Below are 15,565 nucleotides of genomic sequence, written 5' to 3' on the forward strand. Positions count from 1 at the left end.
CTGACGCACCGACGCTCTCCCTTTCTTACTTTGAAGTGACTCCTTCCTTGCACTTGTTTGCAACTTGTGACTCATCCAGCAGCTGTAGCCTACGGTAGCGGATGCCTGCTGCAGGATCTTCTGCACCACGCTTCTCTGTGTGCTAATGGGATCTCTGCGTCTTTAAGACTCGGGGTACAATTAAGAGGTGACAGTTTGATCTCCCACCTAGAAGTTCTATTTCAGCTCAGCCGCGTGATTATGCCCAGGAGGGGGTTGGGCTATTTAAAGAAAGATGGCTATTAACTCATTTTAGAAAACTCTTTAGAAAACTATTTTGCATCATACATGTATGTCTCTCTCTCTTTTACTCTCTGTTCAAGATTCAAGATTCAAAAAGCTTTATTGTCTAGTATGTTGCCATACTAGAAAATTGTCTTTTGACTGAAGGCTTGGAGGTGTGTGTGTGTGTGTGTGTGTGTGTGTGTGTGTGTGTGTGTGTGTGTGTGTGTGTGTGTGTGTGTGTGTGTGTGTGTGTGTGTGTGTGTGTGTGTGTGTGTGTGTGTGTGTGTGTGTGTGTTATTTGTGTGAGTTCTTTGAGGAATGAGTGTTCTGTGTGTGTATAGCTATGGGGATGAATGATTTTTTGTAGATAGCTTTCCTGGCCAAAGGCATTCTGAATCTTCTGCCAGAAGGAAGTAGATCAAAACAAGGATGGAGTGGGTGGGAGGGATCTAAGAGGATGGAGTTGGTCTTCCTTCCCACTGCCTGGATATACAGATCCTCCAGCGCTTTCTGGTGTATTCCTATTAGCTTGCTTAGTTAATCTATTAAGTCTGCTTTTGCTTGCGTTTGTGAGGAAGCCGTACCAGGATGTAATGTTGCAAGTGATGATGGATTCCACCAGAGATTGGTAGGCAGTTGACAAAATGTCTTTACTGACATTGAAGGTGTTTAGTTTCCTCAGGAGATACATACGTTGTTGTCCCTTCTCTCTGTTACGTATGTCTGTGTATATTTATGTATATTCTTTTGCACCTATATATATATATATATATATATGTATATATATATATATATACATATATATATCTCTCTATATATATATACATATATATATTGCTCTTGTCTGGCCATTTGCTCGTGTACACTCAGGACGACACCACACAGTATCACACACACAAACACACACACATACCTCACACACACATACCTCACACACGCACACGCACACACACACACACACACACACACACACACACACACACACACACACACACACACACACACACACACACACACACACACACGCAAATCAAAACTAATCACCAAAGCAGGATCACTGATTGACAACATGCAAGTATTTCGAAGTCGTAGGACAGTAGAATTGAAGGAAACACACAAGTACACTGGAACAACGTGTCAACATACACAGACCTGAGCCTATAGGTTGAGATGTATGCGTTCCTAAAATGCAATATGAGCAAAGTTGTATATTTGTTCGAAACCTTTTCCCGACCATCTAGTAAAAGCTTTAGAGAAACCAGATCATTTAAGTCAATGTAACAAACTAGTTTGGGATGCCTAAAAATGATCTAGGAAAATGGATAAAGACTATATCGCCATCTGCTGGTATGTAATGATCATTACATAGTCGGCATGGATAATTTTGTGGTAAACTACAGCCACTTCTTGATAATAGTGAGACTTTCTTGTTGGCTAAGTAATTGATCTTGCGCGTGTAACTGTGTTTTATTCTAGTGCCATTGTTTTAATTTATCAGTGGACAATAAAGCTCTATAGCGCGTTAAACATTCCCAACACTGTACGTTAGTTACGAGAAAAAAAAGCCCGCTTGAGAGATTTACTGACAAAGACTTTGCCCCGCCCACTCAGTGGTCCTTCGCTTTAATTGGCCTTCGTTAGAACATTTGGCAAGTGTATTGGTCGAAAGACTCTGTCAATCAATTGTAGGACGTCCCCTCGGATAACTTTACAACCACAAACGGACTCTCGACGAGGGAGAGACAGTCGGTACCCCGTCCCCGACTCATGACCTGGTAGAAAGAGGCAAAAGGCAACAGGTGAAATGGAAGAACACACGGAGCAAATGCGGCCCCTGCTTAGAAGCGTAAGTACCCGTCCAAGCCCAGGACTTCGTACAAATAGTATACACACTCTTATGCGGTAGTTTAGCATCTTCCTGCCCAACAACCGCTGAGCAGGGGGATGCTGGAGACCAAGACTGAGCACCCGGCCACTGCTATTGTTAGCTGGCTCTTTACTTTTAACACGTGGCGAAGCCAATGTTTTCTGGTCCTAAAAGCAAAGTTATGTATCTGTATACCTACAGTTGGTGTCAGCTCCGTCCTTTTTAAAAGGAAAAATGTGCTTGTTGTGCACACAGCATTGTAGGTCTCGGTCCTGCTAGCTAATGGAGTAGCCGCCGCGAGTCCACCGCATAGTCAGTAACGTTCAATAACGTTATCGCCTCCAAAGCCGTCTAGATAACGACTGCATCGTGAAAACCACTGGATGTTTCCCCCACGTTAAACTTCAACCTAAACATGCATGTCAGTATTCATGGTGATAAAGGATGCGGAGTTGTTCTGTTTTTCTCTCCCCGTCAATGAAGGTAACGTTATAGGACCTTTTTATTTATTCATTCTTATTTCTTGTCACTGAGGAAAAGTCTTCGTTAGTGGGTCGTTATGTCTCGGGTTAACAGTTGTATTTGTGAGTTAAACTATGGTTTACAAATGCTGTATGGCTATAATAACATCGGAAACTACTTGTGACATTTCCAAGTGAGGACTCGCTGCACATTGGACTGTTAAGCTTGTCCAACGATAGAGAATACAGAGACCAACAGCTTTATTTGAACGTCTTGGGGACCGTGTCAGATGTAAACAGAAAACGTTTTCAACTGCGAGGTATACCTCTTACTTCACATTATGATCCGATGATTTATGGGGAACTACGAAGGGCAGGGGGAGGGGGTTAAACAAAGAGTGTAACATAATAAACCATCTTCCGTCTGAACCAAGTTAAAATGCCATATTTCTGTTCATTCGTATTGTATACTAGTTGCAAAGTAAGCATTTCAGCTCTCAATCTCTTCAGAGGAGACAATAGAAGAATCACCTGTTGGATGCCCAATCAACTTTCATGGACCAACCTTTATCGCAAAGAAAGCACTATTGTTCAGCTGTCCATTAACAATCCTGATCTTTTGAAATAAGACATTTTCTTGCTGGAAAGGATCATCTTGCAGTTTTAAAATGTGTTGGAACTGTATTATTGTCCTCGTTTTATTTTTTTTGCCCGCCATTTTATTTCTTTTAACAAAAAATATTTTTTTGGGCAACACACCCCGTTCAAATTACTGTCCTACTCGGCTCTCCTCCGGGTTAAACCAAGAAATTATCATATACCTCATCAACAATTTTTTTTTTGTGTCTATCATATTGTTGTTCTTTGACAACAAACTTGTAAGTCTGCTCCATAGAGCCTTTCTCTAGCCCCGGGCAATTAATTGTCATATACTTCATGTGTTCGTTCATTGTTTGTCTGGCATCTGATCGCTCAACTCCTCCGTTCTTTAATAGGTGACCTCGTAGGTGGAAAAACCACTCTGTATTATTTAAACTTGATCTCTAGTGTCAATATGTTCTACACATAATCATTATGCCAATTGTATTCACCACGTCTTCCAATGCTTTAGCACATTTCAGCAAAACTGCTGGGCGACCATTTCCTTGCCATAGTATTCATTATATTTGCATTGCATAACGGATTAATATTGATTTTACATTAGATAAATGCAACAGCTTTGTCACAAATGTAAAATTAGTTCAAGGCAATTTTATGCAAACTCTATTCAATCAGGGTATACTTTTTGTTTTTTTCTTATTTTTAAGGAGAGCATTGCTACATACCAGTCCCAGAACACCCTGAACATTGGGATATTGTGCAAATTCCATAAAGACCCAGTCCCCCCCTCACCCTGCCAACCTGGAAAGAGTGTCTGAGATTAAGCTTCAATAACATAACATTTATAAATCTTTGATAGCACATTTTTAAGGCTTCCAGATCTCTTTATAGAAATCTCATGATAATAACACTTGGCTAAGGCAAAAATGCAAGAAACTAGTATTGGCACGTTTTCACCAGTCACATCTCTCCACACTGAGAATTAAAAAAAGAACAGCAAACTCTGTGATTCACAATTTCAATTGCCACTCTTCTCCCAATTACCACCTTTTTTTTGTCTGTCCCTTAAGCTTACATCATTCACACCCTGACCGCTGTTTACTAATGGTACCAACTTGGCTCAACAGTTGGTAGTTTTCCTTTGCCATGGGATTTCACCCTTAGATGCCTGCCAGCCAGAAGAAGCACCGTGCCAGAAAGCTTTTTGTGTCCCGCTGTCAAACAGCACTAATGCCTGAACTAGAGAATCGGTTCAGCGTGTGCAGAGTTGTTGAACCTATTAAAGGTTCATGGCTTGGCTATTAAATGCTTAGTGATTGGCTACTACTGCCAGTAAAACGTGAGTGATTTGTTGGATCCAAGCAGGGCACGATTTGGAATTGGATGCGTTTTCCTGGGCCTGGAACAAAATTTAGGCGTACGAGTTACACAGGTGGCTGTACAATACCATGCTGGTCTCCTGTATGTGTGTATTTCTAAAAGGGAGGGTTTCAGGGCATAATTACGTTAAGGTCTTCTCACCAGAGGATTTTAATTGTCCGTGGCCGACAAGGCCCCTTCGGCTTCGAATAGTTTTTTTGCCATTTACCTAGTGCCATCATCCAAAAATAGTGGAAATGATCAAGACACCCTGTCTGTTGAACCAAGGTTACCCAGCCAACTCAAGGTTGGAATCTAGATGTTTACCTTTTAAACAATGTACAATTCATACAGACATCTGGCTTAATGTGTTGTACACAATGGGAGTCTATTTGTTAATATTCTTGTAATGCAAACCACCCTCTGTGGAATGAAGTGTACTTTCACCAAGTAGGCTCAGGGCCAGCAAAACTGCTCTGTGCTGAACAGAGATCCATAAGCTCATTCTCTTTGGAGGCAATTCATAGCCAAAGAAAAGGAGCAAATACACCACCAAGTAAACAAGACGTCAAGAAAATCCAAAGTTTTTTCTTTCATACATATAAATGCAATACAATGGCCTTTATTCGTACTTGATGCCAAAAAGTGTTCTAGTGGTGGGTTGGGGAGTGTCAAATATTTTCATACAGCTACTCTAATCAGCAGTTGTATGCTCATCGGTTTTGTATATTACGACACCTTAGTGTGACATGTGCGGTAGTAAAATAGGTTAGTAATATTCTATTTCTTTGCTTCAGTTTCCTTGTCTCTTTGGCCTCTTTATATAAATAGTTGTATGTTCATTTCATACATGCATCAGATGTGTTTTTAAATGTGGTTAATGCGATGGCAAACCTGATTCATATTCTCAAAGACAAATCTTCTACGCATAAACACCAGTTTTAGAATTGGATAATGCCTCACTGTTATGCCCCTATGTAACATCACTGATAATAACCCTAATAGGCTAGTTGTTTTCATTGTATGGCCATTATACATCTTTCTTGGCCAATTACACCTAGAGGTTAGGGCAGCAAATCCTTAGCTGTTATATTAGTGTCACTGGTTGGACAGAGAGGGCAAAAGTGTGGGTTCCCTTTTGCTTCAGAGCTTTCCCTGTTTTCTGAGTATTGGTATTGCGTAACACTGGATTAGTAATGTTTATCCAATTAAAGGGCTAACCTTTTGAACCGCGGTCAGGGCCATAAGCCTTGCATGTTGACGGGATGATTGGCTTTGTGAAGTTATATGATGCGTGTGTCCAGATTCAACATTTCCATGATATTTTTACCTGCTGATCTGCATACCATTTTTATTCTAATGCCCATATGTTATGCATGTAAAATGATTATTATTTAACTATCTTAAATGGTCTTGGTCAATCACCTTGCTTACTAACCTAATCAATATATTATGTTGACATGTTATACGAACACACTTTGCAAACTATGGCATCTAAAGCCCAGTTCAGACCAAAGACTCACTTTGCAACGGCTTGCAACTCGCAACTCCTTGCGACTCCTTGCGACGAGACGGGCTGCGACGTTCTAAAACTGGGCTGTTCACCCTGGCTGCAACGGGCTGCGACGCTAGGCGGTTTCCCTAGCAACTGTGAACGCTCTGGCAAAGCTGAGAGCCGCAACAGCATCATTTGCGTAGATTGGATTAGATTTGTTAGGTTTGCGATTAGTTAGGTTTGCAATTAGTTTTATTTATTTTTTGCATGAGAGTAGGCTAGAGTTACTGTGTTTTGTCATTCTCCGGATATCGGATATTTCAATCGGATATTTTTATGCTGGAGTGGACAGTACGGTACCGGGACGGAGTAAGGCCGTGACATACAAGTTGTTCTGTGCTGTGATTGGCTGAGGAGAAATAGTTAAATCGCCGCGTTCTAAAACTGGACCTTGCGATTTGACATGTTCAATCTCTGGCGACTCCTTGCGACTCCTTGCGACTCCTTGCAACGACCCGTTCACACCGCCCCTGCAACGTTCTAAAACAGTCTTGTTGCAAGCCGTTGCAAGGTGAATCTTTGGTCTGAACTGGGCTTTAGAGACAACAAAATTATGATTTGATGGAACTTATGCTGTATCTGTTTGCTTTAAATGTTTTTCTTAGGATCCTAATGTCAACTCAAGATTATTTGAGGATTACTGTAATTCTTTGTGGCGCATTCTCACAATCCCACAAGCGCATATCCTTTGGAAAGGCTAATAATCTTGCTATCTTGGGCTCCATTCGACTCCCACCTGCGTTGTTTAAATAAAAGCCTAAACCGTCTTTACCCGAGTAATCCAATTATCTCTGATAAATAGGCTTAGACACTTTTGACATGAAAGTCTCTGGAGTTGTCTTCCTTCACTCTGGACAACAGTCCAAACCACAACTTCTGATCCATTACAGTCACACAGATCCTGTGGAGCTGGGATCTTAGGAACCAGCCAAGAGCTTAGTACCTAGTAATGCATTGTCCTGCTGCTACTACCTTTGCTTATCATTGGAATGACCCCAGAAACGCTTACTCTGTTTATGTCCTTTGCCCTTTTTTATTAAGTTACGGCCCTAAACACATTATATCCATTGATCATCGTAGGGCGCAGAATGCAGAATTATCAGTAGTTTTAATGGTGTAGCCTTCATTCAGATTTGCATATAGTTTTTTACAACATGGCAGTGGTTCAGACAATTTTAAGTTTAAAGTTTAACAAGCTTCCTTGCTTAACTTCCTACTCGTCAGGTTTCCAGTCGTTTTTGCTGAATGTAGTTTCAGCCATTAGATGGCACCCCACTCATTCACATCTTTTTAGAATATGAATCCTCATGCTAGTCAAGGCAGTCATTTATTGCTGGGTTTCTAAGATCTTTAAATACCTAGTAGCGGGCAAATTCTAAGTAGCATTGCTTACAGGGTTAAGTTTGTGCATCCATATAGTCTTGTACTCATGGATGGACACAAAGTGATTCCCAAACACATTGTCATGCCTTGTGCTGAAGCAAACAAATATGTATCTCTCCTTTGTTCAGTTGGAGGAGGCGGGTTTTGGGGTATTGTGTGCTCCTCTGCGCAAACAGATTACCTTCCCCTGCTCATATATGAGCACAGAGGGTAGTCAGAGCCCTCCGGTGAATTAGAAGGTGATGAAAGCCATCGGTGACCTTGAGCCTGTGCGATAGTGAATTCATCCCCCACCCCACCCACCACTCCCCCTGCCCAAAACACTGCACTCGGGCCTATTCCCCACTATTTCTATTTGTGACGGTGGGTGTGTTGGTGTGGGAGGGCTATATGTGACCTGAATACCTTGATGGGTGAGCGGTTAATGTGTCCTGTGTTCGAGCGTGTGCGTCCTCTGTGGGTCTTGTGTTTGTGCTCCTTGGCGGCGTGAATAAAACATTCATGGCTGCAGTCTTCGGATTGGCTGAAAAGCGAGCGGATGCCTGTCAGGGTGGAGTGTAGCAAGGCTCTCTCTCCCTCTCTCTCTCTCTTTCTCTCTCCCTCCCTCCCTTTTCCCTCCCACCCCCCCTTTCTCGCTCTATTTCTGAGTATAAACAGATGAGCAGAGCAAGAGGGAGCAGACTGGTGCTGTAGTATCTCTTGGCTCACACACATACAAGTGCACACATTCATTTCAACTTGTGCTCACGCATCCTTTAAATAGAAGAAAGGAACAGAGAGAGAGAGAAGGGTACTGGCTCCTACTGCAGTTGCCGTAGTCTCGCTCATGATTTAACCCAAATGGAGGGACAGAGAGAAGGGGAGCACGTGCTCACGGTGTGTATATCCTGTTTTTATCCTACTGCCATGCTGTGTTTATGTTTGTGGACATGCATTCAAACAAGTGTGTGTGTGTGTGTGTGTGTGTGTGTCTAAGTGTGTAAAATTGGGTCCTCGTCAAGACTTTGCTGCGGTGATGGCTCATTTAGAGGACACTGGTAGATGGGGAGAGAAGAGAGAGGTAGAGGTGGGAGTTGTGACGGAGCAGACCATAACAACCCACCACAATACACCAACGCCATATGCCTCTCGAAACGGAGCCGCCTGTCTTTTTATCTTAGAACCACCAGAGGAGGTCCGACTAGGGGCACCTCGACCGAGGCACGGATATGGCGGTTCTCAGTGCTAGGGAAGGAGAAATGGAAGAAGGAAGATTGCAAGGGAGCGGGGGATGCCTAAAAAGCAGGTGTATTGAGAGAAATGACCGGTTCCCAAGACTAAAAGAGAGCTGCTCAGCTGTGTGCCTTATTCTTTACCATCAAATCACTTTCTTTTGTTTGGCATGCATGTTGAGGGACTGAAATATACCTCACCATGCAAAGATCAATTCCTTTTTTTTACTAGGCTATATCTACCTATTAATTTTAGTCAAGTGTCAAATACATCAAGAAGTTCAGGTAGTATTAATAAACAATATTCTAGAGAGACTCTACTTTAGATCTTATTGGCAGAAATATTCCATGCTATAGTGCTGTCAAACTTGTTGATTTATTCCCTAATCGCAGTTATGGACATGGATGATTAGGCTAATGGCAATCAATGGAAGTAAATAATTGTCAGTGGAAAGGGAAATCTGTGCTTTCTTTACTGCCACTATAAATCCTTCAAATTATTAATTCATTGCTAAATAAATAATTGTACAACTCGGTTAAGAGATAAGGCACCAAGGTCTGTTCAAGTTACACTTAATACTTACAAGCTTCTGATGAAGACTGCTATGACGTGATCTGAACAAAGATTGCAGCTGGGGAGAAATATCTCTTAATATTTTCACACAGAGATGGAAAGGATTGTTTTTTTTTTCTATTTATTTGGGTGTGAATAGGACTATTAGCAACCAGTAATGTATATGGAGAAGATCCTGCTCTTGACCGAAAACAAAATGTGTAATAACTAATTAAATGTTAGTTTTAAATCTGTAAATGTGCTTGGTCCACTTAGTTTTGGCCCAGGATCTATTAAAGGGATCAATTGTATTTGTGTTTTTCTTCGCAGTGCAGTGATTCGATGTCATGTCTTATGAGGATTACATCTATGGTTTAGCCTTCTGTTTATTTACACAGATTCTTGGGAAAGCTAAATCCCTTGGGTTTAATGGGAAAAATCCACCAAATTGGGCATTTAATTACTTAAACTCCTCCGAATGCAACATGACACAGAGCATTACTGACATGATACTGTTGTTCAATGAAGCCCAGCAGCTAGAAGCTCTGCTCAATACTTTGCCCAATGTTTCTTTTGGGAGACGGATGGACCAGACTGTATTCACTCTCCAGAGGAGCCCTTGGCTTACCGGCTCAATGCACAATATAGAATGGACACAACAAGGAAATAGGCAAACTGTGTAGTTGCATTCTCGAGGGCAGTGTGTCTATCCACACCGGGAGACCTATTAATTATTGAGCTTGGCATTCTCTTGGTTGAATGCACAAAGTAGTGCACCGCTTGTCAAGGAAGCAGCCTTTGGCTTTGTCTCGTGCTGATCGGCGCTGTACGTCAGCACTCAATCAGCGCATTCTGGATCAGAAGACCATTATCGGTAAATCATCTGCAATGTCTTTTTGTTGAGGTGTGTAGTCTGTAAATGTTTAAGATGAAATGGACGTGTCACCACTTTCAAAATTCAACCATTTGCTGAAACAATCTAAGCGCTAGTGCAGCTTGGAAACTCTGAATATCACCTTCAAATTGTTGGAGGGTGACTCCTTGGCACTGTGACTGTGAAGCATCAATGACTTTCACTTGTTTTCCTTTTGTAAGGCTGTCAACAGGCTGAAGAGGTCCCTGATGGGTATGGCAGAGTAAGGTGATGGGTACGCCTACCATGTATGCCAGTGTTAGACTTAGAGCCTAGCCTTCCTCCATCCATCCATCTGCTTATTTTATATTTTAAGGTCCTAAATGTTTAACTATTAGGGCGGTCAGTGCCTACTCCAATGGACCACTGTTGAATATTCAAGGCAGTTGTCATTTTTAACAACATTTTTCATTTGTCTAGAGTTGTACAAGGTCGGCAACAAAAACAGGGCAATGTTGAATTGTGATGTTGGTTTCTTTCTCATTTCCAACCTGCTGCTCATGGCTCATTTAACCATGTAAATGTCAGGAGACCTAGGGGTTTGGACTGTACAAGGTCCAAATGGGGGACCACTACAGTCCACCACAGGGAAAGGAAGTCCTAATTCCGTCGAGTGCTTCCGTCTCTGCTGTCCTCACACTTGGGCGGTCGTCATGTTCCCTGGCAGTGCTAGTGGGAATCAAACGCACCCTTCACTCACCACATTCCTCGCCTTGCTCGCTGGGCCGGCAGGACGGGCTAGTGTGGTCTAAAAGTAATTCACCAAACGTGTGACCCAGTGTGTCTCAAATGTCACCACTGAGAATGTTGCATCTCAGTGGATGTATCCACTACACACCTACCGAATATCTTGTCAATGTCAAAAAGTATAATAATATACATCTAAATTTATCTTATCAACTTTTGTCTCTCTAGACTCAGACCTCTAAGGGTATGGTATAGCCCCCCCCCCCCCCCTCCCTCTAGATTGTGTGGAAGGTAAAATGTATGGGACATGGATACATCACCAATGCCATAATGACGTCATTGAGTGCAACCATCTTTAAAATAAATGTAGAATATTATTTGTATGGTGTTATCACCATGATACCCTTCGTCATCAAATAACTAACGGAGGCATTACCCCATGGGCATTACTAGTTCAAATTAAAAGATTAGCTTTATCACCACAATGTTTCACTCTTCCCGAGACCATTCGACAATGCCACCTGAAAGACGTTTGACATTAAGCGTTGTTAAGGTGTCAAATTGGAAGCAGGCTAGTTGGGCTGTTAATAACAAATCTCAACACATTTTTAGAACCACAAAATCTAATTTTCTTCTTAAATCTCAGCGTCTTTGTTTAAAAATGATCATCTTATTACAAAATGTTGATTGATGTTGTGTGTAACTATCGAGAAATGGCAATACAATATTATAGCGCTGCAAAACCTCAGTACAGGTATTTTGGGATGCCATGCAGAATCGTACAAGATTTGAACAGATATCAGGTGTATATAGATTTCCGTACACTCCCTCCCTACTGTAGACCCGGATCAACACCATTCGTCATGCCAGGTCAACAACATTACTACCAGCAATGACCGGTGATGTCATCTTGTGTGGGCCTGCGACCCTCGCTTGGTTGGCTGCCTCATGGACACTCCTTATTCCCCCAGCCCCCCACTCTGGCGCAGAGATCCTTTTAGCCCGGCCACAGCTGTGTTCTCTGGGCACAATGGTCAACCGGCGGTGGCCATGGGTGGGCAGCTCGCAGGGTTATTTTGGTACAAAGCTCTTTGACAGGTTGCATCGAGGGCCTGGCGAATGTTTCCAGTAGAGGTGACAAAAAACTTGTGTACACAACTGATGAAACGGAAGGGTTATATCACTTAAAGCAGTCGTAATAATACGCGCATGGTTACAATTTGCAATGTGACCCCGTGGTATCTTAAGCTGCTCACGAATCGCAACAACAACATTGGTTGGAGATATATGCCCATGTGATTGCTCGAGAGTTGGAGGAAAGTACCACAGGCGGCCCAAGTTGCATTGTGGTGGTATGTTGTCATATTGTTATACACAGTTTGGTTTAAATTGGCTAAATGCTTTCTTTTGGGTATTGGCCTAGGGTCTCAAACAGATAATTTGAGTTAATAAATAGAAGTGTCTTTAGAGGGGAACGAACCGTTCCCAATGAGGGATCCATACAAATAAGACACACTAGTGTCATGCAAATGTATGGGAGACGCTTCACACACAGAAACAGACAGACGCGCACGCCCGCACACGCACTATAAGTTCTTACTTAACATGAATGCAATGATTTACATTTGAATACATGTCCGCACAAGCACATGATTGCCCCTAGCACATCATTGTTGAAAGGGTGTGACTAAAGCAGTGGAGCTATTATTATTATCGTTATACGTGTGGATATCTGTCATTCAGAGAAACAGTGTCCTCTAAACACTGCTGTTTCTTACGATACAATTTGATTGAATTGATATTATGCAATGGAACTTATTATATCGATATTAACATTGAGGATATCGATTATTTATTAGCGTTCAGTGGTTCAATATTTAATGCGTTTTTTTTTTCAGTATGATTTCGACAACCTATTGTCTCTCCAACCTGTCTTCTAATGAATACATTAACCGCTGGGCGGCATGTTATGAAGACCAATACAAAAATGTGATAATGTTTACAACATCATTGTAAAGGCTCCTATTTTGGCTCTCCTAAAGGCTTTAGGAGGCTGTGGGGACTGTGTTTGTGTCTGCTATATTTGTACACCGCACCAAGCTTCCCGCTCCTTCTGGATAGAGTCTCTTGGGGGACCGATGCAGTGTGTGCGTGCACGTCTTTGTGGTGGGAGGGCTCAGACGAAGGGGGTTGAGTATGTGATCCCAATCACAATGCACCGGCAGTGAGTCTGCTCAGAGAAGGTGGTTTACATGCCTCGTGGATGCAGTGGAAGCAAAGTGTCGCCTGATGTCAGCCAGTTATCCTGTATGCATCTGGTTTATTTTGCAATGACGAGTACAACAAATTATAACACATCTCTGTCATCCATTGCTTTGCCCTTGATCTGCTTTGCTACGCAATGCTGTTTTGCAATTGGCTGGAGCAATCTGAATTATAAATATAAAATTGGATGTTGGTTGAATTATAAAGCATCAGCCTGGGTCACCGAATAATTAACATGAAGATTTGAACATTTTGAAACAAATCTTACTACAGTGTATTGGTTTCATGTGTGCATTCTCTCTCATTGTCTGAAACATAAACGCATAACAAAATTCTTATTTATTATCAGCAGCCATGAAACAAAGCCAGGCTTTGCACATGAACTGTGGTCTCATACCCTTCAAGCTAGATTCTAAGCTGTGGTACAACTGCAGTTTGTATTGCAGTCCAGCCCCCTGCTCTTGGCCAATCAGCCATCAACAAACGTGGACCACTAATCCCATCCATTCTGCCAGTGAGCCGGGCGGACCTAATGCCCACATTAGCTTCAAGGTATTCAAACATCCCTACCGGCTTTCTGTCTAATATATTCTGCAAGAGAGTTTGGCCTTTGTGATCGAACAAAACCTAAACTCCTCTGTTATACATGCACAACACTTCACTGCCTTTAACCCTTTCAGACTGGCCACAGTACAACAAACAACATAACAATGTACTAATCACTCAAGTAATTTTAAGGAGATTAATGGCTAACCTTATTAAATCAAAAATGCTGATCATCTATCTCGCTTTGCCCTTGTCTATGGGTAATGTATTTGGGTCTATGTTCTCTGCCAGTTAATGTTGAGTGTAAGGAATAACCCATTTGCCTCCATAGAGAAAAATCTATCATTATAGGGGTAGTGAACCCCCACAACTTTTCTCGCTTTTGGGACCTCAGTGGTGGAACGAGCTCCCTGCCGCTCTCAGGACCGTAGAGTCGCTCACTATCTTCCGAAAAAGGCTCAAGACTCACCTGTTCAGAGTCCAACTCGACACTGCATAGCCAGCCTCCCCCTTCTGGCCACCATTGTACACTGTATTGTATTGTATTGTAGTGTATTATAGTACGAAACTGTGTAGCAACTGCAGTAGCTGCTATCATGGCTGTAACACGGGGAATTGGTTAGCCTAGCGATTGTTGTGCTTGCACTTGTTTCTATGAACATCCTTTCTGTACCGACAGCGATATATTGATGCACTTCTTATGACAAATGTACTTATTGTAAGTCGCTTTGGATAAAAGCGTCTGCTAAATACCCTAAATGTAAATGTGAACCCAAAATTGTATTTTGTTTGTTTTGAACATGGTAATAAGTCTTATAGGATCTTGAACCAAGGATCTTCATTGTTCTAAAATAAGACTGGCATTTAGAGAAAACGGTTGTCTATGTCTTCTCTGCCTCAACCTCAAGTCACATTCTATTGGTGACGGGGGGATAATACTTATGGCCGCCTCCGAGAAAGGGCTAGGCTTCTCAGACACTGATGGTATTACGCCAGGATGTGTGGCTCATTTCAGACACATCGTTCAAACAAAACGATGGTGCCAGGTAAAAAAAAAAGTATCAATAAGTTGGCTTCAAAACTGCAAGGAATTCGGTCTTTTCCCATGTTCGGCCGTGCGCCATCCTCATTAGTTCTAACTGGTCTGTCATTCGTGGACTCTAGGGAAGTTCCCCATCGTATTTGATTCTGGTCAAAGGGTGACAGTAATTGTAGACACCATCTCCTTGGGTAGTGTTGTTGTGTCACTATGAGGTCATGGAGTGACGACGGGGGAAATGGGTGTAGGGGAGGTTGCAGGGCTGACAACATTGAATCTCTTTTTCTGCATTTCAGGGATAATTGTGATACAAACGCGCAAAAATGCCTTTCATATCTCCAGGATTCCTTTTGATTATGACAGACTTAAGCTCCCCTATAATTGGTTCTTGGGTAAGTTGCCATGGTAACGTTATCAAGCTCTTAATTTCCGGCGAGGTCATTTATGATCCTTTTTTTATTAACTGTTCTTAGCAGGACGTTGACATTGGTATGAAAAGTTCCCCGTGTCCCATAATAACGAATAGCCTATAAATATATACCCTCAATCCACTTCTTTCATTTGTGGCAAGTAGAAAGACAGTTGGCCGTTATAAAAACACCCAATTGTTTTCAAGAGATGCAGTTCTTAAGAAAGATTAGATGTCCAGTAAAGCCTTATCTTTTAACTTGTCCTAAAGTACATGAATTCATGTTTTCAAATGATAGTGTAGATTTAGTTTGAAAGGGATGCACAAAAAAATGGTATTCTCTGAGAAGATAACTGATTAAAGTTGCAACTTGGACATATTACATTTAGTCAATTCTGATCGATAGTGGTTTCAATAATGTTATCCATAAAATCCCATCCTAAAACTGATGCA

General features: G+C 41.9%; 1 protein-coding gene across 6 annotated transcripts in view; it reads left to right on the top strand.

The window, feature by feature from the left end:
- Nucleotides 1-1,966: 1,966 nt before the first annotated feature.
- The window catches only part of LOC115535556 (sodium bicarbonate cotransporter 3), a 43,670-nt gene continuing 30,071 nt past the window's right edge, over nt 1,967-15,565 (top strand). For 3 of the 6 annotated variants that reach the window (XM_030346844.1, XM_030346848.1, XM_030346847.1), the window contains exon 1: nt 1,968-2,110. In XM_030346844.1, the coding sequence (XP_030202704.1) occupies nt 2,069-2,110 (42 nt within the window). In that variant the 5' untranslated portion in view covers nt 1,968-2,068. Of the gene's footprint in view, nt 2,111-8,154; nt 8,366-15,565 lie in introns of those variants that run through there. The other 3 variants (XM_030346850.1, XM_030346849.1, XM_030346846.1) reach the window with 2 other exon arrangements.

Source organism: Gadus morhua, chromosome 22 (assembly GCF_902167405.1).
Source record: "Gadus morhua chromosome 22, gadMor3.0, whole genome shotgun sequence".
NCBI classification, from domain to species: domain Eukaryota; kingdom Metazoa; phylum Chordata; class Actinopteri; order Gadiformes; family Gadidae; genus Gadus; species Gadus morhua.